The sequence below is a fragment of the Mastigoproctus giganteus genome, chromosome 7, assembly GCF_048544385.1.
Source record: "Mastigoproctus giganteus isolate SK-2022 chromosome 7, ASM4854438v1, whole genome shotgun sequence".
NCBI classification, from domain to species: domain Eukaryota; kingdom Metazoa; phylum Arthropoda; class Arachnida; order Uropygi; family Thelyphonidae; genus Mastigoproctus; species Mastigoproctus giganteus.
This window is the reverse complement of record NC_143581.1, coordinates 204,641,489-204,665,738: the sequence shown is the minus strand read 5'-3', so window position 1 is coordinate 204,665,738 and position 24,250 is coordinate 204,641,489. Positions and strand designations below refer to the sequence as shown.

Sequence of the window (24,250 nt, the reverse complement as noted above, 5' to 3'; positions counted from 1 at the left end):
GGCTGAAAAAAATTCTACCCCTTGAGCCTTGCACAATCCCTCCAGGGCCGAATTGATCGACAAGGCTCTCATCATATACTCCCTCCTATCGTGTCTGGGCAGAATTGCAGACACTTTCAAATTCAACCCTAATTCACGGCTTTTTTTCAACAGTGACCTGTACTTGCTAAGTAATTCCGCCGGTCTCCTACTCTTAATATTATTAGTGCCAACGTGTACAACTATATCACCTTTTGTGCCCTTAAAAGATGATATCCGCTCTACAACGTCATCAACCTTTGCCCCTGGCAGACATACCCTGGTCCTATTCCACCTATCCTTTTTACAAAGCATGTTCCCCGTTTCCCTGACAATAGAGTCACCAACAACTACTAGTTCCTGTGGGACCAGCGCATTCTGCCTAGGGGGCTGCCCCTGTGTTGCCTGATGACCAAGTGCAAGCTCTGGCGTTGATGTGGGCAGCTGAGAGCTTGATGGGCCCTCAATTTATTTCCTTCGAGGGCATCCACCCTGTCCTTCAAGGTCTCATAAAGGCCCATAACAACGCTGAGTTGTCGCCTGATTTCCTTGCACTCCTTACATCGTGCACACACAAAGACATCCCCCTTGGCAGTATTATGTCCCGTACCCGACTGCTCCGCAAACATCAAGCAAACAGTGCATTTTAATAGACTGTGATTCAGAGGGCAACTGCCCCCCCTCAGTTCTCCCCTGAACCACACCACTCCCATTAGCTTGAGCCTTTTGCTTTGCTGCTCTGGTCAGAGTCATGATTCCAATTTAATTCAATAAAATTTAAAACAAAAATTAAATCCTTAAGTTATATCCCAAAACAGTTATGTTATATATATATATATATATATATATTTTTTTTTTTTTTTCGGTATCTAGTGTTCCCTTTATACAACTTCCGTATCACATGTACCACTATAGTTATGTATTAATTATTTGTTACGATTAAGTCGTTATATATATTTATAGAGTTAAAAATACAATTTAATTGACAATAAAGTTTATCAAGATTAATAGATTTACTGATTAATTGACAATATTATATTATGCAGTATACTACACTAAGCTTATGCTATCGTGTAAAAATGGCAGGAATTCACGAACGGTATTTCTACGGACTCGTAAGTATTGATTAGCTTCGAAATCTCGCTATCTCAATTTAGAATAAACTAAGGATCCTGACTAGGTCTATAATCTACTTATAGAAGATAATTTGATATAACAATTGGTTAATAAATCGACTAAATTTGGTTAAAAGACCTCTCGTTCAATTTGTGACATGTGGATTTGATACCGTTACCAATACTAAGTAATATCTACGAAATCTCTGTCTAAGTTAAACTTTAAACTAAGTATCGTAACTAGGAATATAAAGCTACTCTAGAAAATAAGTTAATATGACAATTTAAACTAATAAAGCAGAAAATAAATCAGGAAAAACTTCTCTGTTTGAAGGAGCAATAAAGAGCTTTATGGCTGAATATATCCTACCAAATCAGACTGTCAATCAAACTTACTATATTGAAGTTCTGACAAGGCTGCATGAAAAAATTTGAAGGAAAAGACCTGAATTGTGGAACTATAGTTGGATGCTCCATCAAATAATGCTCCAGCACACAATGTGCTCTCTGTTTGTAAGTTTCTGGCCAAAAAACAAATCCCTGTGCATGAACATACACCCTACTCATCAGACCTACCCCCTTTGTGACTTTTTTCTCTTCCTGAACTGAAAAGTGTACTTAAGGGAACCCATTTTCAGTCCATTTTAGACATTCAGAAAAAACATTCAGACATTCAGACCTAAGTGTTAAAAGGGCTTTGGGAAGATGATTTCCAGAAATGTTTGTGCTTGGAAGAAATGACATATGGAACAGTGAGTGCAAGCCCAAGGCAATTATTTTTAAGGGGATAACTTGTAAGGTATGAAATATTTCATTATGTTTATTTTATTGCAGGTCTTGTTACTTAATAGTCACATCCCATATATTGCAGTACATACACAGATTAAGGTTGTGATTAGACTGTTGTAACATCAGAAGTAGGATCCCCCAAAGGATCAGTTCTTGGACCCACTGTTGTTTCTCATTTGCATTAACAACATCGATGAAGGGATAACGGGAGTGATGTCAAAATTTGCAAACAATGTAAAGATTGGGAAACTCACTGATGATCAGTGCCAAGCACTCTTTCAGAATGACTTGAACAGGCTTCAAGAATGGTTAAAAAAGTGGTAGCTATATTTTAATGCAGCAAAATGCAAGGTCTTACATTTGTGAAATAGCACCTCAAAATAACTTAGACACTTAGTGGGGTCGAATTAAAAACAGCAAAGGCAGAAAGAGATCTAGGAGATATGATATCAGCAGATATGAAGTTTTTTGAGCAGCATAAACATACGGCCAGGAAAGCCCATGGTGTCCTATTGACTTCCCTATATGGAGACCTAATCTGAAAAAAGACAGTTTCTTGAAAGGGACCAAAGATGGACAACTTGCATGGTGAGATTAGCAAGAGGGCAAGCATACAAGGAAAGACTGTGGGCTAGAGCTTAGCAACCATGCACGTCATAGGTCACTTAATTGATGTTTATAAGGCTCTGAAAGGGGTAATAAAAGGAAGGCAGAATTTTCACTGTTATAAAGAATTACAAAACTAGGGGCCATAAATTCAAATTACAGGGGAAGAAGTTTAGACTACATTGTAGGAAGTTTTCTTTCAACCAGAGAGTTGACTACTGATCTTCAGTGAATTGACCAGTTGTCTTTGCAGTAGTTGAGGCTGACAGTTTGAAGAACTTCAAAGGTCAACTAGATAGTTACCTATATGAGGAGGGAAGGGCATAATTTGTATTTTCTTATCTACTTCTTCTTCTTCGTCTTCTTTGGCCAGTGCAGCAAAAGCACTGTGGCTTCCTTGCACTATATGGCTAATACTAATATAAAAGGTACAAAAATAAGTTTATAGATTTTCATCCTTGATAGCATATCCATGTGCAAAATACAGTTGTGCCCCCGTATCCACTGATTCGGTATCAACTGATTCAGTTACCTGTGGTTAACCACGGAAAAAAAAAAAAAAAAAAAAAAAAAGTGAAAACACATAACACATGCTCCTTGCATGTCCAATATGATGCTTCCCTTTATTTTTTACGATGTCGATTTTAAATTGAATAGCTTCCCTTTATTTTTTTACAATGTCGCGTATGGTTTGGTTGCCAACATTATAACGGTTCATTAGAGATTTAATGGATGCACTGTTTTCAAACTTTTGAATAATTTCAAGTTTTTGTTTAATTTGAAAGCACAACTGCATTTGCCCATCATTTTTGTGATTTCTAAACAAAAAATAAATAAATAAAATAAAATGAATAAATAAATAAATAAATAAATAATGGTTACTATATAAAAAAAATTACAACATAAATAACGAGACAAAATTTGTCCTTTTGCAGTGCAACGGAACACAACAATCGACACGAATGAAACTGAAGAATTAGAAACAAGCCAATTACGATATGCAACATTCTTCTCTTGGACAGCCTTAGCACATTTATTGGAAAACCAAGGTTTAGATAAAGGACGAGATTTTAAAGTGGAGTGGATAAAGGATTCCATTCCTGCAAGAATAATTTCACTGACACGATCTGAGCAAACGTTGAAATCAGAAGTTTTGAAACAGTAATAAGACCAAGGAAAAGAAGAAAAGAAGTCTCGCAGGTCATCCCATTTTGCATTCTTGTAATGCCAAACAATACGAGGTTGGGAATAGCCATGAGATAAAGGTTCCATTGGAGAAGAGACAATCGCCAAGTTGTGATCTGAAGTGCCTAAAGGACCCCTCACTTCGACCTTGTACTTAGAAGGGTTGTTTGTGAGAAAAAGATCAAGCGTATTGGCTGTATGATTAGGATTGTCCGGTATTCTTGTAGGTAAATGAACAATCTTTACAAGATCATTAGTAATTGCAAAAGCCTCAGCATCTCGACCTGCTGGGTTGGTGTGACTAGAAAATGGAAGCCAGCTGGAGTTGTGAACGTTAAAATCACCAAGGAAAATTACCTCACTGTTAGGGAAGTTGGACTGGAGAAAGTCAAGTTGCAAAGAGAGGAAGTCAAAGAGCTCCAAGTGATTAGTGGAGTTGGGAGAACGGTAGAGACAACAGATGAATTTGACACAATGAGGTAGAGAGATTTTAAGCCAGAGAAGATCAAAGAGAGGAGATTCCAAATTGCCAAGTCTCTGACAGGGAATATCAGAATGGACATATGCACATGTACCACCTTTGAGGCGAAAGGAATCATACAGCAAATAATTTGGACATCTGAGATGAGAAGTAGTTGAATCAACTGATAACTGAGATTCAGTCAGAAAAAGTACATGGGGTTTGGAAGACTGCAAGTGGAAATGGACATCGTTGAGATTGGAATTGAGACCATGTATATTTGTGAAATGAATTAGGAAGTCCTTGGGAGGTTTAGATCTTTTCGCAGATAAGCTTGCTCTATTATTTGGACAATTCATGGTGTATTCAATGGTAAGAAAAAGTGGGTGGGACATGCTGTATGAAGTAATGAAATTTTTGGATATGGCGTACATGTGGTAAGAATATACCCAGATCCTTGACATAACGTGGCCTCGACAATGCTCCCTGCATACACACTACTCGGACTCCCTCCAGTCACTATCTGGCAGAATAGAGGTAGCAAGATTATACACTAGCTGATCCGGAAGCCTCCTAGAGAGTTACCAATAGGTTTGGTCCGGTGTACTATCTAGCGGCCGGCCTGCGAACACCGTTTTAGAGCTGTACCCTCGAAATGTAAGGAATATTGGATTTCGCCACGACATTCATCATAGCCTCAAAAATCATCAATCATACTGCATGATGGAAGAGATAGGGAAGGGTTGGCCGGAACTTAGCTCTAGAGACTAAACATGGGTTCCACTACTTCAAGCCTCCAATAAGCAAAGTGGTGGTATTTCACCGGTTGATGAGAGTCATCTACCACCTAGTACTGCCTGGTAACATAGAGGGGTGGCGTTCCTCCATGTGGTGTGGGCGCCACACCTCGACCCCTGCTTACGTTGGTTCACACCAGGGTGGTCACCCACCATGTACTTGTGCATGGAGGTTATACCCAGGATTATTAACAGTCCCACCATCATGAAGGTGCAAGCAGAGGATTTGACTGTCATAGACCGTCCAGACTTCACCGAAATTGGGTCCACTTGACTTAAGTGTCACCCGAATATCAGTTCCATCAGCGTTTTAGACTCCCAGGTAGCAAGAACAGCTTGTCTGGCATATCTGAGAGAATGTCTGTGACAACCTCAAGGACCATACATCTCTCAACAAATACTGGAACACTAAATAAAGAAAAATAATAACAACAAAAAACAAGTATATAAAGGAAACTCTGAATATCAGGAATGACTATCTTAATGACAACAGTAACCCTCTGGCAGCATTTTTCCTATGGGGAAAGAATCCTGCTTCATTCCTTCTGAAAAACCTTGGATCTCTAAAGCAATAAAAAAAAATAATGTTTTTATTCTATGAAGCATTTTTTCACTGTTGTTGGTGCTACACTTATCTCAGTTCTATAATTCTGGGCTACCTGATTTGGGATGAACGGTTGCATTATCTGCTCCTGGCATACAAAGTTTGCAAAGGTTAATTTTGGTCTCATTCTTTATGTTATCTGGTGAATGGATCTAAATCCCTTTTTTATATAATTCCATATAGCTGCCTTTTATATCCTAGTTTTAAAAAAAGGTACTGAAATCTACTTATGTAAACAATGGAATTAACAATTAGTTCCCACCAGTGATATGCCCAAATACATGTTGTAAAGACAGTGTATCTATAAATTCCTTCATTGCAGAAAAATTAAGATGGGGGAGAGCACACATGATTAGTGAGCTTAATCTTATTCTACCTATATTTAATATATTTTAGGACTATACAAATTGTATTAAAAACGCAAAAATTTTAAAGCAGTTATTAATTACTCCAAATGAGATTTTGAACAGGTTAAGACTAGAAAATTTGCTTCTTCCAAATGGCAGTTGAGAATTTTGGTGTCTTGCCAAAGCTATTGACTACAACTTTTGTCCATCTCTACTCCCACCTCTGTTAAAATCTGATAGTACTATAAAGCTAACTTGTTAGCAGCCTCCTTTTCTACTAACTCTTGTATTGACGATCTTCGTAAACCACCTCCTACCATTTCCAGTACACTCTACTCAATGCTTTTGTCATTGACAAAAGATCTTCTGGAGGGTCTTCTGTCAAAAGGATGTCAGAATAATTCTGAACATTCTTGATGCCAAAAAAGCCCCAGGTCCTGATGGCATTTCTTCCCTTGTTCTCAAACCTGTGCTCCTGAGTTTGCTCATGTTCTGTGTTGCCTTTTTCAACTGTCTTATTCCACCAGTGTTTTCTCCTTCTGCTTGAAAATTTGCTCATCCTTCTCATCCAATTATCGTCCCATTGCACTTACTTCTATTCTTTCCAAAGTAATGGATAAATCCATCAACTGTCAATCCCTAAACTATTACAAAACCCTCAAACTGATCACTGACCACCAATAGTTTCCATTAGTGCTGATCCACAGTCATATATTGGCTTATACATGCCAAATTCCAGTATAATGAACATTTATCACAGATAAAAATAAAATTAATTCCATACCTATGTAAAAACAAATGTCAATTAATTGATTTCAGACTTAATGGACACCCTGTATTCTTTCTTTGTTATTAATTTCTACTGCTCTTTTTATCACATTAAGGAACTCTTCTATTTCAAGTGCCATAACACAAACTTTTGTAAATTTTACCATTATAAAGTTTGTACTCTTCTAGATGATGCTTCTGAGCCAAATAAACGTCTTCCAAATTAGTTCTAATGACTATTGCTACACTTTCCATGCACTTTAACTTACTAGAAGTATAAAACATATGAAAGCCGTTTCATACTTCTAGAAGGAATGAATGAATCAAATTAAATTAAATTGTACTGAATTTCTGTATTAGCTGTTTTTCCGATATCATATCAGTCTAGTTCTGCCAGTTCCATTTCTTTGCCATCTATTTTTCTAATGTTGATCATACCTATCTTAATAGTTGCTCCAGTAACAAATTTAGTATTGTGTTCTGATTCCCTGTCCTCAGCAAGGTCCTTGTTGACCCAGATAATATCCCACCTATGCATGTGCCAATTGCCTTATCCTACCATATTTAACATTTAAACCTGAAATTTATACAATTTGATTGGCTTAATACCATATAGGCAACCCATTCGTGGTGAACTCTCGACAAGGAGGTTTCACCATGAGAAGTTAAGAGATGTGTATTGGGTTAGGCTCTCAGTTATTTTATTAATAGTTACACATATATATTGTCTATCAATGTGGGAACTAGTGATCAATATAAGTAACCTTTCTAACTCAATTTTATAATTTTGTAACTGTTACCAACTTAAAACAAGCAAGGGCTGAGTGGATAAAGCAAAGGGTAATTTCTTTTGATCACTGGCCTGAAGACTTCTGTTTGTGGATTGGGAAAGAATAAGAATTAAACTGTGATCTTACAAGCCCTCTGAGAGTGAAGTAATTCAACATAAAAAGAACAAACATAAAAGAGGAGAGAAAAAGTTATTAGATTTCCTTCCATAAAATCAATATATGTAAGAAAATTTCACAAAAAAAGAGCTTTTAAGTAGCAGAAGCTTCTTTATTTTGTTTCTCAATTTGGCATTCTAGTTGATTAACTTTTCTTTGGTTTAAATAAAATTCAATTAACATAAATATATTTTGGAATTAAATTCTAAGTTACTTAACCTGTATTCTCTAGAGATTAGTACCTAGCTATGATTTTACATGTAGTACATAAAATAGCCATTTCCATTCATCATCATAGACTTATGCTATTGACTTTCATTTAAGGGTTTTTTTTTTTTTTTTAATTGATCTATTTCCTTACTGTCATGCAACATCATATACAACTAGAAGTTATCCATGGAAAGTGATTCTAACTTTATTTATGCTTAAACAGCTTAATTTAAGTGGCTTTCTAAGCATATATAGGTAATGTATACATATAGAATCCAGTATTAACATAAATTACAGCCAGTAATTGGTTGTTAGCTGTTTCCTTTTACAAGCTTTTTGCTTAGCTGTAGGAACTGTGGAGGTCTCCTCCTGGTTAGACAATTTCTGACCCTTCATGACTCAATGCTGAAACTCTTGTATAGAAAACAATGACACTAAAAATTAATAAAAAATTAAAGCAAACACTGATCAATTTGGAGAAATTCTTGATCTGAAAATGCAAAAAATACAAAATGAAAGCTATTTCTTACGCTAGTGGACAAGTAAGTGAAGGATTTTCAGCAAGAAAATGAGGCAGATATTCCATAAATAATTCAGGCTTAGGACGATACTGATTTGGTGGCTGTGTCTCAGTAATGCCACAGGGCAAACATCTGCTCACTATAAAAGAAATTGAATTTCTAATAAGAAATCATTCCCCTACATATTGCTGATGCAAGGATTTATATTTACAGTGCTATATATAATATTAAGAACAAGTAAATTCTAAGCTAATCATATTATAATGTACATATCTAAAAGTAAAATGCAAACAAAATTAAAATCTGATTTTAATATGGGAAAGAAAATAGATGACACTGACATGAAACTTGAAATGTTAAAACTGCAATGATGAGAGAAATTGACTTAAATCCTATAACAAATTAACAGCACCAATCCATAAGTCACCACTCTGAGACTATGGTCTCTTGTCTTTAAGATGCTAGTGGTAGCTTTAAATCCACAAATAGTGTACCCTCAATTATCTCAACTAATGGAAGGGAGAGGATGCACAGAAAATTAAAAAACATGCATAATCCAAAATTTATATTTTCTGTTCTTACAAATATTAGAAATTATTCTAATCTATAAAGACTTTTATAACACATAAGCATCCATTACTGAATTTTATAATCTGCAAATTTCATTTGTTTTTGCGAATCCTTAAGAGGCCTTTTTACATCAGCTTTTTACATCAGTATTAAACCCACCCTTATACCATGTAAAAATTAATACTGTAGTTTATTAGGCTGTTCGCCTGCATTACTATACATTAATACGACATTTCAGCCATTGTTAGCTCTTGGGGAACAGAAAAATAGAAAGAGTTACAAATTTGAATATTTTAGAATATTACAATTACCAATTTACAATTACATTATTACTATTACCAATATTATAATTACAATTCACAAATTATGGTTGTAAAATATTAAATTTTAAGTTACCATTACAACAGAAAACAGGAAATCTAAGATTATTACAGAGAAATTGTTGAAGTTAAACATAAGAAAAGCACCTGGGGTGGATGGGATCTATCTAGTTACATTAAAGGAGACAGCAAAGCAACTAAGCAAACCTTTAGCCATAATTATGAGAGCACCATTGGACTCAGGGGAGGTTCCCACGGACTGGAGATGTGCAAATGTATCCCCAATTCACAAAGGGGGATTGAAAGGTGACACGAGTAATTACAGACCAGTAAGTTTAACTTCTGTTCTGGGTAAAATAATTGAGTCAGCGGTTAAAGTTGCATTGCAGGATCATCTAGACAAGACTGCAACAATAATTCAGGCACAGCATGGGTTTGTTAAGGGAAAGTCTTGTCTGACAAATTTGATAGGATATTATTATGTGGTTACAAAGGAACTGGATGCAAAAAATAATTTTGATATCATATATTTGGATTTCAGGAAAGCTTTTGACATTGTTGCGCATGGAAGACTATTGTACAAATTGGAGCAGAATGGTATTAAGGGTAAGTTGCTACAATGGATAAAAGGATGGTTAAGTGGGAGAAGACAGAGGGTGGTAATCAATGGGTGCTGCTCTTCGTGGACTAATGTTATTAGTGGAGTCCCACAGGGTTTGGTATTGGGTCCACTGTTGTTTTGTATATTTATCAATGATATTGATGAAGGTATATCAAGCTTAATGTCGAAGTTTGCAGATGATACAAAGGTTGGCAGAGTTGTTAATGACAGTAATGGCAGTGTGCTACTGCAACAGGATCTAGATAATTTGGGCAGATGGGCTAAGAAGTGGCAACTGAAGTTTAACCTTGACAAATGCAAAGTACTGCATATGGGTAGAAGTAACCCCAGAGAAACGTACCAACTGTATGGTACTACACTTAAGGTGGTAGAAAATGAAAAAGACCTGGGAGTAATTGTGCAGTCAGATATGAAGTTTTCTGAGCAATGCAGACAGGCTGCCAGGGCAGGTTTTGTCAATGATATATAGGGATTTTGCTAGCAGGGAGAAGGAGGTGATTGTCAGGCCACGCCTTGAGTACTGCGTACAGGTCTGGAGGCCTCATTTTAGGAAGGATGTAGATTTACTTGAGCGTGTACAGAGAAGGGCAACAAGATTGGTGAGGAGAATGAAGGGATCCTCTTACCAAGAGAGGCTTAAGTTCTGCAAATTGCAGTGGCTGGAGACTAGGCACCTGCGCGGTGATCTGATTGAGGTATATAAGGCCTTGAATGGGTTGAGCACGCTGAATTCTGATGGGATCCTTCCACTTGTTCAGATTACGAATCTAAGGGAGCATAAATTCAAATTAAGAAAAGACAGATGTAGAATAGATGTGCGGAAATTTGCCTTTAGCCAGCGGGTGGTTAATTGCTGGAACAAACTTCCATCTGTCGGTGTGGAAGTTGATAGGTTGAATAAATTTAAGGAGGAACTGGACAGGCATTTGGAGGGAATGGTGTGATTTTTTTTTTTTTTGGCTGATGCTGCATAAGCTCATACATTTGCTTTCTTGCATCGCATGCCACTACTACTACTACTACTACTACATGAACTCAAGCATTTCAGTATAAATTGCAGTACTCCATCAGTTCAAGCAGTACTAGCAGAAGTTGTGAGTTTATGACTTCTATAAACTATTACCTTGATATAATGTCATGTGGTTTAGGAGAGCTGGATTCTGACTGATGCATTTGGAGGAGAACCTTCTGATGTATTCTAAGCCAGTTGTTTGGGTTGGCAGATCATGAATTCTTCTTTTGTGTGGTCTTTGACCTTTCTGTAGATGTAAGCTGAAGAAATTCATCACTGCTAGCAACTTTAGTGATATGCCTGAGCTTGGAGAGTAATTTATTCTGTCTGACACCTCATTTGCCTGCTTCCATATATCGTGGAGCTATTGCTTCTGTTGAAATGCCATTTTAGGTCATTATCCCACCATGACTTAGAGTATGATACAATGCATTATCTTTTTTGACAAAACATATTGGGTTGTTATGTTTATCCAGGTTGTTAAGAATGTAACAGTAGTGTTGACATGCACAATTCTAGGGTTGTCCATGGAAAGCAAGTGAACTCCCTCACAGATCAGTTCTGGGCATTCCTCTCTATAATCTTTTTTAATGCCATTGATGGTAGAGTGTACAGAAAGATGTCAATGTTGCATGTGATTTTGAGAGTGGTTAACAAACACAGCCAAGTCATGTTCCATTTGATTTTAAAAATGTCAAATTAAGTTTAATGCTTCTGAATGTCAAGTTTTGCACCTGGAGAACAGAAATCCAGATTTTTCTTTAAATTATGTAGGGAAATTAATTAAAACAGTCCAGGTCAAACAAGGGGGGTAATTATATAATCAGATATGAAATTTGCCAAGCAGTGTAAATAAGTGACTAGGAAGGAGTATGGTATACCATATGATTTAAATGTCCTTTGCAAGTAGGGAGAAGAATTAATTATACTTTTCTATAAAGACTATTATGAGACCATATTTTGAGTATTTTAGTCAGGTCAGTAGGCCACATGTAAAAATATATACAGCTAGAGAGAACGTTCAAAGAAGGATGGCCAGATTGGTGTTGGCAGTACTAATTGCCATCCATATGAAGAATGGCTCAAAAGGCAAAGGGGGTTAGACTTTTTTCCATGAGTTATGCCAGGGTGTTTCAGCCAGCACAACAATAGAATTTTCTCATGAACACACTTGTACTAACATAGCACACTCCAAATCCATTGAAGCTAAAGGTAACAAAAAAGAACTGATTATGGCTGAAGTAGGCTTTGCGCCAAAAATTCCCAATAATAAGGCCATGTGTGACTTACTGACTGTTAATTATCATAAAATATTGTTTTTATAGTATTCCTGTATGCTTATTAATGACTGTCAGACATGCAGACTTTTTAAACATGATTAATTTGTATTAACAGTCACTTACACAATCTGCATTTATTTAAATTAGCATTAGCAAGTGCACATAATGCAAGAAAGCAAACTTATATAGCATCAGCCAAAAAAAAACACACATACCCTTCTCATTTCAACCATCCACTCACTCCAAATGTTTGTTCCTGCCTTGAATCTGTTTAAGCTATCAACTTCTACAACGCCATATGGAAGTTTGGTCCAGCAATCAACCAACCGCTGGCTAAAGGCAAACTTCCGCACATCTATCCAACAACTGTCTTCCCTCAATTTGAATTTATGCCCTCTCAGGCGATTATTCTGAGCAAGAGGAAGAAGAATCCCATCAGCATTGAGCATGCTCTAACCATTTAAGGCTTTATACACCTCAATCAGATCACCTCGCAGGTGCCTAGTCTCCAGACACTGTAATTTGCAAAACTTAAGCCTTTCTTCATAAGAGCAACCCTTTGTTCCATTCACTAATCTTGTTGTCTCTCTTTCTCTGTACTCATTCAAACAACTCTATATCCTTCTTAAAATGAAGCCTCCAGACCTGTATACAGTACTCAAGGTATGGCCTGACCATTTCCTTACACAAAGAGATAATCACTTCCTTATCCCTGCTAGAAAAATTCTTGTATATCACTGACAAGACACCATGAGCTACTCTTGCAGACCATCTGCACTGCTCACAAAACTTCATATCTGCTGCACAATTAACCCCAGGTCCTTTTCACTCTACCTCTGTCAGTGTAGTATCACACAGTTGTTACGTTACTCTGGGGTTATTGCTTCCCATATACACTACTTTACATTTGTCAAACTTCAGTTGCCACCTCTCAGCCCATCTACTCAACTTTTTCTAGATCCTGTTGCACCAGCGTACTGTCATTAGTGTCATTAACAACCCTTCTGACCTTCGTATTGTCTGCAAACTTGGACATTAAGCCTGATATACCATCATCAATATCATTAATGAATACAGAAAACAACAATGGACCCAACACTGAACCCCGGGGGACTCCGCTAATAGCATTAGTCCACAAAGAGCAGTGTTCATTGATTACCACTCTTTGTCTTCTCCCACTCAACCATCCCTGTACCCATAGCAGCAATTTGCCTCCAATGCCACACTGCTCCAATTTGTGCAGCAGTCTTCCATATGCAACAGTATTCTTTCAACCTTTCAACCTTTGTAAGATCCAAATATATGATATCAAAATTATTCTTTGCATCCAGTTCCTATGTGACTACATCATAGTATCCAATCAAATTGGTCAGACAAACCCATGCTGTGTCCAAGCTATAACTGAAGTCTTGTCTAGATGATCCTGCAATGCTTCTTTAACCAGTGCCACAATTAATTTCTCTGGAACAGAAGTTAAACTAACAGGTCTGTAATTACCAGTCTTCCCCCTTTGATCCTCCTTTTTGGATTGGGGTCACATTTGCACATTTTCAGTCCATGGGTACCCCCCTGAGTCCAGGGAAGCTGTCATAATTATGGCTAAGGGCTTGCTTACTTCCTTTGCTGCCTCCTTTAATATAACTGGATGGTTCCATCCACCCCAGGTGCCTTTCTTATGTTTATCTTCAACAATTTCTCCTCCATTTTACTCTCAGTTATTACAAGATTATCTAGCTTACTACCAGAGTTTAATACACCTCTGTCATTCCCCTCCCTGAATAACTCCTCATCTGTGAATGTAGATGCAAAATATTCATTTAGTTTGTTAGCTACCTGAGCAAGTTCATCAACAGTTGAACCATCGATATCAAGTGGACCAATCTGATTCATCCCCTTCCTTCTAGAGTTTACATAAGTAAAGAACTCTTTGCTGTGTTTCTTTGCATCCTTTGCCAAAGATTTCTTGTAATCTGCTTTTGCCTGCCTAACTTAAATTGTGACTTGGTTACATACCAGCTTATATCTATCGTAGGCTTCTGTGCAACCTGTTAATTTATATGTATCCCATGCATTTTTCTTCTCTGCCACATGTCTAATTAGTTCAACTGACATCCATTTAGGCCTAAATCTTGAACAATATTTCCTAGTTGGTATGAAAAGCCTAGTAGCTTCCAAGATTATTTTTTGAATGCTTCCCATTTTGAATTTGCTGTTGGTAATAACATCATCAGTTGTTCCCACCATATAGAATTTAAATACTATCGGAAACCACCGTAGTCACTTTTATGAAAGAAAAAAACTCTTCCCTTTACCCCTAATGGTAGTTACCTCTTTGAGTAAATCCTACTTCAGCACACTTATCACTGCTATCTAGTGGTTCCTTTATCTGCAGATTCTTAATGCATGAAGAATCACTACTGATAATGAGACCAAGAGAATTACTCCCTCTAGTTGCCTCCCGAACATGCTGATGTAGAAAATAATCATCCAATAAATCCACAAAAACCTTGCTAGTGTGTGAGTGACCAATCCACAAATTCCAGTCAATCTCTGGGAAATTAAAGTCCCCCATTATGAGACACTCTAATTTACTGGCCCATTATATTTCTCTGCACAATTGTTCATTATACTCATCATATTCATTAGGCGTATAACACACACACTTACTCTCATTTTTCCTTTCCCAGTGCTTATGTCACCAAACAGACTCAACATTGCATTGTCCACCAACATCAAGTGGATGCACTTCCTTAGATTTTATGTGTTTCTCAACTAACAGCTAATCCCTCCTCCCTTCCTGTCCTGTCTATCCTTTCTTGTACTCCCCAAATTCCAATTCTGCACTGCTTATGTCTGTGTGACACCATGTCTCTGATATCCCAACAATATCTGCCTTTGATGTCTGGACAAGCACTCAAAGCTCATCAAATTTATTAACTATACTCCTAGCATTGGTGTACACACAAGTATACATGCACCTGTTTCTACTCTTAGTTACTCTAACACAGCCCATGTATTTACTTGTTCCACTATGACTCCTAGCAGTCCTGGAAATCCCCATTGCCTTGCTTTCCAGGCTACTGCTGAATTGCATTTCAATAGAAGCAGTGCAAGAATCACTTTGACCTCTGCCAGCAGCTATTCTTAATCTATTAGTCTGTGTATCCCCCCCCCCAAGCTAGCAGTTTGCGACCCACCTAACTCTGCCTCGATAGCAGCAGCAAATATTCTTGCACCCTTTCTATTTAAGTGTATCCCATTCCTGTAGAAGCAGTCTCTCCTGTTAACAAGCAAAATTCATGAAGCTGAGTATATTTGGTAACTGTAATGGTATCTAACCATGGACAGTGCAATATAAAATGATTAAAAAAATAAAGCATTAATATGTTATGTAACAGTGGAACCTCATCTGGCATATGTCAACTGCTTGAAACTTTGCTTTATCTGCCAACATTGGAATTTTTTTAAGTATGATCAAAGATATGAATAAATATAATAGTTGCCAAACTAAAAAGATAAAGCAACTTATAAAACACTATAGTACTACTTATGGGGAAACATGACTGTGTATAGCAAGTTGTATATATATTTTATAATTCTGCAAAACTATGTCAGGAAATATGCAGCCTATAAGTGTTCCAAGTTAACCCAAAAATTAACCTAAGTGAAAAGAACAATAAAATCTACAGCTCAACCAAAATTTAACTGATAACCACTAAAATTTACACTAACTTGTTACATTATAAGGGGCACTTGATATTGATGGGTTGACTATTGATGACCCTGCTCAGGTTGCCGACAGACTGAATGGGTATTTATCTCTACATTCACACATGAGGAATTCTTTAGGGGGACTGGATTACAGAGGTTTATCACACTAACAGGGAGCTAAATGATTTTGTAATAACTGAGAGGAAAGTGGAAAAGAAACTGAAGTTAAACATAAGAATATAACTGGATAGATCTCATCCACCTGGGGTGGATGAGATCTATCCAGTTATATTAAGGAAGTAAGCAAACTTTTAGCCATAATTATGAGAGCATTCCTTGGATTCAGGAGAAGTCCCGACAGGCTGGAGATGTGCAAATGTATCCCCAATTCACAAAGGGAGTGGATCAAAGAGTGAAATGAGTAATTACAGACCTGTTAGTTTAACTTCTGTTGCAGGCAAAATAATGGAGTCACTGGTAAATGAAGTAATGCAGACTCTTTCACTGGTAAAAGAAGTAATGCAGACTGCTTTTTCATTCTTATTGGCCATTATTAACTCTTCGAAAATGTAACTGCGTTGGTTGCATTAATTACGATACAATGTTCAAGTAAACTGTCTGTTACGCACGATGTCTAATACTGTACTGAGTGATCACTAGACTTCGGATAAATGCATATAACACAAATATTACAAGCAATATACTTGATCATTTTTTAAAATGTTGATCTCTGAACTACTTAACGTGTCACTGTACTGCAATTAAATTAGCGTGCTAGAAAATTTCAGAGCGTGGTAAAATTTCTCAAATCGGTGTGGGAAACGTTTTAATGCTGTTTTGCTATTCATTTTCAAGCTATCGACTCCATCAAATGAAACGATTTCGTTAAATATGCCAAAAATTCAATCTGTAAAAAAGCGTTATAGTGATATGTGACAGCGTTATAGTCAGATACGGGTTATAATATAAGAACAGCATTATAGCAAATCAGCGTAACCAGAACCGCGTTATAACGGGGGCCTGCTGTACTAGGATTTCTGGAAAGTTTTTGATATGTTGCACATGGAAAACTGCTGTACAAATTGAAGCAGTATGGATAAAGGGTTGATTGAGTGGGAAAATACAGAGTGGTAATCAATGGCTATTGTTCTTTGTAGACTAATGTTATTAGTGGAGTTCCCCCATGCTAACCATTGTGTGAGGCCCATTGTTGTTTTCTATTTATCAATGATATCGAAGGCATATTAGGCTTATTAGTCCACGTTTGCTGATGATACAAAGGTTGGCAGGGTGTAATGATGGCAATGACTATATGGCACTGTAACAGGATCTAGAAAAGTTAGGCAGATGGACTGAGAAATGGCAAATGAAGTTTAACATTGATAAATGCAAAGTACTGCATATGGGTAGCAGTAACCCCGGAGTAATGTACCAACTGTGTGGTACTATACTCAGGGTAGTGAAAAATGAAAAATACCTGGGGTAACTGTACAGTCATATATGAAGTTCTCTGATCAGTGCAGACAGGCTGCCATGACAGCTCATGGGTTTTGTCAATAATACACAGGAATTTTGTTGGCAGGGATAATTATCCCTGCCAACAAAATCAGGGAGGCGATTATCCTATTGTATAAGGTAATGGTTAGGTCACATCTTGAGTACTGCATACAAGTCTGGAGGTCTCATTTTAAGAAAGAGCTGCTGGAACAGAGTACAGAGAAGGCCAACAAGATAGGTGAGTGGAACAAAGGGATGCTCTTACCAAGAAAGGCTTCAGTTCTGCAAATTGCAGCCTCTGAACACTAGGCACCTATGAGGTGATCTGATTGAGGTGTTTAAGGCTTTGAATGGATTGAGCAAGTTCGATGCTGATGGGATTCTTCCTCTACTCACACCAAACACACACACACGAGGGGCACATTCAAATTGAGGACTGATGGTTGCAGAACAGATGTGCAGAAGTTTGCCTTTGGTCAGTGGATGGTTTATTGCTGGAACAAAATTTCCTCTGTTGTTGTGGAAATTGATATTTAAACAAATTCAAGGAAGAACTAGACAAACTATTGTAAGGAATGAATAGGTGTGATGGGAGATGTCTTTTTTTTTTGGCTCATGCTGCATAAGCTTTTGTTCTTGCATTATTTGCTAATAAAGAGGTTATAATTTTTACTGATGCGAAAGTCAAGAGAAAATGACACTAGCTGTCTGATAACAGTAGAAAGCTTTTTTCCACCATGGCAATGCTTTTGCATACAATGCATTCTTTAATTAAGAATTTTTGGTCGAAAAAAAATATTCCTGTAGTACTCCACCCTCCATATTCATCATTTGCTCTTCCTGAAATTAAAATGAAGATGAAAAGGGTAATTTCATGACATTTCAACAATCCAACAGAATATCAGAGTGGAACCCAACTGGCAGGAATGTTGAGATATTTGAATATCATCAGTCAAACTGCCTCGAAGGAGATCACTTAAAAAAAAAGTTGTGTGGATCCTAATATTTCTAGTAAAATATAAAGTCTTAGAACTATTTGATCAGACTCGTGTGTGTGTGTGTGTGTGTGTGTGTGTGTGTGTGTGTGTGTGTGTGTGTGTGTGTGTGTGTGTGTGTGTGTAAAATAAAAGAAAAATAAATTATATAATTTAGCTGTAAAAAAATTATATTTTAGACAATAATGATAAAATTTTTTATTTCATATATCATTTGTTGCATTTCTGAACATAATAATTTTAGAAGGAAATATTAAATAAAGTTAATACTGCTTTCTGAAAATGCCAATGCATTTATATTTTTATATTGAGTATTACCTTTGTCACTTGTGGGACAGAATGTTCCATTAATATATTTTCGACAGCACTTTTCACTCAGTGCCCAACTAAAATATCCATCCAGCCATGATGTTGGAGGTTCAGCAATGTATGTCCTGAGAGTTTAAAAAGAACAAAATCATATTACAACTCTAAATTTTAAATACTGAATATGTATAGTAATTTTTGACATTTTGATACTTGAAATTATGATGCATACTTTGCAAAGAATGGCAAGTAATTGAAAGCAGGTTTCAAAATTGGCAAGTATTACAAGTCACTTCAACATTAGAATAAATGTATAGAAACTCACCTGCATAAAATGTGTAAGGTTCATTTTTTTTTTTTTACTTGGGTAAATGAAAATATAATAATACTCAAAAGCTTTAACAAATTAGATGACTACATGTTTAATGCAATTTAAAATGGCTTACTGTTTCCCACAAGTAGAAAATCTTTAATGTATTTCCTTACCCACAGGCATGTTCACAATATAATAAATAACACTGCACTGATGTCAATGTTTTAGGCAAACTTAACTGTGACTAGTCACCAGTTACCTCCATAAATCTGTCTTGATAACACACACCTAAAGTTAGAATCAAAAACATCAACAGGATTGCGGTATAATTTAGTGTGCTTTGGTGGGAAATAGGTTTAAGATTTTCTACTTTAAGTAAAAATATAAAGTTTAAAATTCAATTAATAAAATTTTTAGTTAAAAATGGATGAAAAGAAAAAGGGAAAGAGTGAAGTCCAAAAAAGAACAATGAAGAAAGCAAAAGAACAAGCAGTCAATAAATTAACTAAATTAGATCATTTCTTTACAAAACACAGTAATGAATTATGTCCAGAAGAAGGTAAAGAAAAGACCAGTATTGAATTGGAAAATGTGGTAAAGAATGCTGCTGGTGTAAATATATATGTGGATCAAACGAAACAATTCAACAATCATGGATATGTCTTCATCGGAAATTAGTGTTGAATGCACTACACCATTTATTCCCTCAAGTGATCTTGGAGAATATGCGGATGTCAACATTTCCGATGAAACAAAAAGAAACATTATGAGTTTGTCACCTCCGAGACCTAAAGGATCCTGAACAACAAAATAGAAGTGTTAGTGACACGTACTACTATTCTACTTCAATGTATGGTCAGTTCCTCATTTGTGGCTGTGCTACTCACGAATTTTAGATGTTGCATATTGCCAACCATGCTGGCTGTTTTCAAATATTAAAAGTCAGTGGCATTCTGGACTCTGAGTTTGGAAAAATCTATCTTTTCAGATAAAAACTCTCAGTGTTTCTCAACATCATATCGAGGCATGTGCTATACATGAAATGTAGAAAAATAACGCAGCAATTGATAAAGATCTTGAGGAACAAGTAAGATACAGATTCTCATTTTGGAAAATGGTACTAGAACAGCTATTTCAGATAACGCTTATTTTGGCTACAAATTCTTTAGGATTTCGCAGTCATCGGGAAGGATTTTTGAAAGATTACAATGACAATTTTTTTATCGCAAGTCCATTTACTTTCCTACTATGATGATGTAATGAAACAAATTATTAATAAGCCATCTGGTTCAGTAACTTATTTAAGTAAGCCCCACTATCCAAAATGAGTTAACAGGATGTTTTAGGTACCAAATTAATAAAAGAATTAACACTCAAAATTAATTCAGCACCATTCTATTCACTAATTTTAGATACTACTCAAGGCATCAAAAAAAGATCAATTAAGTGTTATTGTACGACATGTTCATATAATTCGAGACAAAAATCTAAAGATTTTGAAATTTGTGAGATGTTTTTAGGATTCTATAACATGAATGATCATTCGGCAGAAATGATGATGGATAATATAATGAAAATATTACACAAGCTAAATATTCCCACTGAAAACTTATGGTCAGAGATATGATGGGGATAATCCAATGAGTGGAGTTTATAATGGTGTGCAGTCACATATTAAAAGGATCCAATCAAATGCAGAGTACATTCATTGTGCAAGTCACAATTTAAATTTAGTTATTAACGATAGCATAAATTGTCATAATAATGTTTCATAATTTTTCGACATTCTTCAAAATTTGTATAATTTTTTTGGAAATAGTACAAAAAGATGGAATCTTCTTTCTGAATTTACAGGGGAATCTGAAGTTACATTAAAAAAACTCAACCCTACTCGCTGGTCTGGTATACTACAGTCTATAACAACAGTGAAAGTTCATTTTGCAGATATTATAAAAGCTTTGACAGAAATTAATCTTAAATCAACTAAAAAAGCAGATCGAGAAGAAGAAGTTAGAATAATGAAACAAATTATGACATTTGATTTTATTTTCATTTGTATATTTTTGAATAATGTGATGTGCGAAATTAATTATGCTTCAAAAACTCTATAGAAGCAGAAAACTCTACAGAAACATTCGAAATTCATACGAACAAATTAAATATGAATTTGAGCAAATTGCCGAGGAGTTCAGGGTAGATCCCAAATTTGAAGACAAATGACAACGTAGAACTAAAAAGACAGCACGATGAATTAGTTTCAGATTTTTTGTTTGATAATAGAGATCAGTTTTTAAAATCAGTGTTTTTTACTGTTTTAGAAAAAATTATAATACAAATTAAAAATCATTTCAAAAGTATGAAGATAGTAAAAAATTATTTTACAATACTAGAACCAAAAAAAAAAAAAAATTAATATGTCAAATGCTGATATATTAAGTGAATGTGAAAATTTCATAAAAAGTATTCATCTGTACTCTCACCGCAACTGCTGATTCAATATTGTAATTTAGTTGCACTTATTAAACAAGATTTATCAGTAGACATGTCTATCAGACAATTTTTTTACTTGTTAATTTCAAAATATAGTGCCCTAGAAAGAGAGTTTTCAGAAATTTTTACTTTATTTATGTTAGTTTTTACCCTGCACATGTCAGCTGCCTCTGCCAAAAGATCATTTAGTAAAATTATGAATAATAAAAGATTATAAAAGAAATGCTATTGGTCAAAGTAGACTGTGTAATCTTGCAATGTTGGCTACTGAGCATAAATATGCCAATAAAATGGATTTAAAAGATATTATTAATGATTTCGCAAATGTAAAAGCGCGAAAAGTAATATTTTAACTTTTTTCGTAAATTTATTAGTTATAGTATAATTTTTTTGTTTGTCAAATTATATTTAATAAGTAGTATCATATTGTAATATTAATTTTCATGTTTTTGATGTTTGTAAAATTATAAAGAAATTGCAAATAAAATACTTATTTATGCTATTAAAATGATTCAACATTTTTTTTTTTATATTATACCTAATTAAAATTTATTTTAATAAAAATAAGGGACTCAAAAAAACTTAGTTACGCCACTGCTTGGATGTTAACTATAAATTGAAATAACAAAGAATTTGACTTACCTATTGTCATAAGCAGCTGCATTAGAAATCTGTGTTATCAATGAGTCTCTACTGCAGTTAACAGTACCACACAGTAAATTTTGATCTGCAAAATTGGTGTAATTGAAGCCATCCGTAACTACAAAATAAACAGGAGGTCCAACTGCTAGGTAACTTTGAAGTGCCTCAAAATATCGAAGTACATACGAGTCCTTAATGAAGAGAGTAAAAATTATTATAATAAAGTAGTATAAAAATTTTAGATTTTTATATCTAATCTAATAAATACAAAACCTGATCTAAATAAATATGTAGTGCATGTGTATGAGGTGTGATCAAAAGGTTCAGGAACTGACTTTGTATCTTGAAGCAGTGTTGTAGTGCATTGCAATTTGTTGTAACACGTTTATAGTACATCTAAACATAGATGTAAAAATGCTACATATTTTCGTTTTACATGGTATGATTTCAGTTTAATACAGTTTAAGAATAACAAAAAAATATGTCTGTGTTGGATTAAAAAGCTATGCAGGTGCCCTATACCCATAACGTACAGCTATTGAGTATGTCACGCCAGTCATTATTTGACTGTTATGGTACACTGAGGTATCAGTCTGCCAGACATGCGCATGCAATATTTAGATGTAATAATTAAGCTGTAAAATAATATTATATTCTATACAATGTGGATTTAAATGATCTATTGTTATAAGCATATAACTGGTCCACTAGCTAATGTATGTACTACTGTATTACTGTGTTTATTAATACAAATTGTTTGAAAATAATATACCAGACAATTGTTCAAACATTGCTATATATACTGTACTGTACCTTTAATTATAAATTGTTTAAATAAAAGTATTTGTTTTGTTTTATAGTGCATTTTTTACATTACCCCTTCTTGTTAATAATACTGTAATGATATTTGCAGTCATATAAGTACAGTTTGTTATTTGGTTTTTAGGAGCATTAGCAACTAAGGCCATATTGCTCCGGGATATGCTCTGGTTATTCCCTGACCTTTCCGCATCCTCCGTATTTGGTGGTGACGGGCTCGAACCCCAGTCTAATCAAGAAGCATGTGCTACGCACTGCTGCTCCTTCCCACCTGGCTATGGAGGCACCTATATAAGTACAGTATTATACAATATACGGTACATTACAAATGGTGAAAGCAAGTTTGGCAGTGTGGGCGTGAAATTGGTGCCAAACATTGATAACAGATTTTATTGAGCTGATTCTGACAATCTCTTTAGAAAACGAATACGAAAAAAAAATTCTGAGGTAGAGGAGTTAGCAGCAGTAGTGATGACTTTAAACTGAGAAGGAAGAAGATTGTTTTTATATTTACAAGCAAAGAAGAGGAGGAATAAACTGTTGTTTTCATACATTTTGAAGGTTTCACAACTTCAACCTTTTTTTACTGTACTGCATTTATTATCCTTAAATTTTTGTTGTGTATCTATACATAAAAATCATAAAAATAAAGTGTTAAATTTATTTCAAAAAATATGTAAATTATTTAATTGAGTGTTACGGAACACATGCCCTCATTTTCTAAACAAATATCAGTCTCAATTTACATGATTTTCATTCACACGATACTTTTGCAGAATCAAATTACAATGTAAATTAAGAGTTAGGTGTATTATGAACATGTTGCGACAAGTATCAACATAGCAATGTACAAATAATCCCTTTATCTGCTTTCAGTCTGAATTAACACATACTGAATAGGTGTTTCATGCATTTCATTTTAAATGAGTGATGATTTTACTGAGCAGTGAATTTGCATCAAATTAGAGAAGTGCAACAGAAACCCAAAAAATGTTATGCTAAATTGCTATGGATCATTCAAAGACTTTTTAGTAGTTCAAAGATTAAAGAGAGCCACTTGTCCATTGAAGATGATCCTTGCTCTGGCAACCCTAAAACTTCAAAAACCAATGATTCAATCACTCTATATTGTAACCTTATCAGGAATGATTGACATTTAACTATCTGAAAAGTTGCTAGTAAAATTGATATTTCTCATGGGATGTGTCAATCAATGCTAAGAGAAGATTTGGTAATGCAAACATTTCAGCCATTTCTGTGCTTCACATCGTTACTGATGATGATCGCATGATGATCAATAGAGATC

At 35.4% G+C, this 24,250-nt stretch overlaps 1 protein-coding gene across 2 annotated transcripts in view; it reads right to left on the bottom strand.

The window, feature by feature from the left end:
- The window catches only part of LOC150083608 (NPC intracellular cholesterol transporter 1-like), a 339,105-nt gene that overhangs the window by 77,168 nt on the left and 237,687 nt on the right, over positions 1-24,250 (bottom strand). For both annotated transcript variants that reach the window (XM_090378086.1, XM_090378087.1), the window contains exons 16-18: positions 22,126-22,316; positions 18,693-18,808; positions 8,377-8,506 (exon numbers count right to left, since the gene is read on the bottom strand). In XM_090378086.1, the coding sequence (XP_090234212.1) occupies positions 8,377-8,506; positions 18,693-18,808; positions 22,126-22,316 (437 nt within the window). The remainder of the gene's footprint in view (positions 1-8,376; positions 8,507-18,692; positions 18,809-22,125; positions 22,317-24,250) is intronic.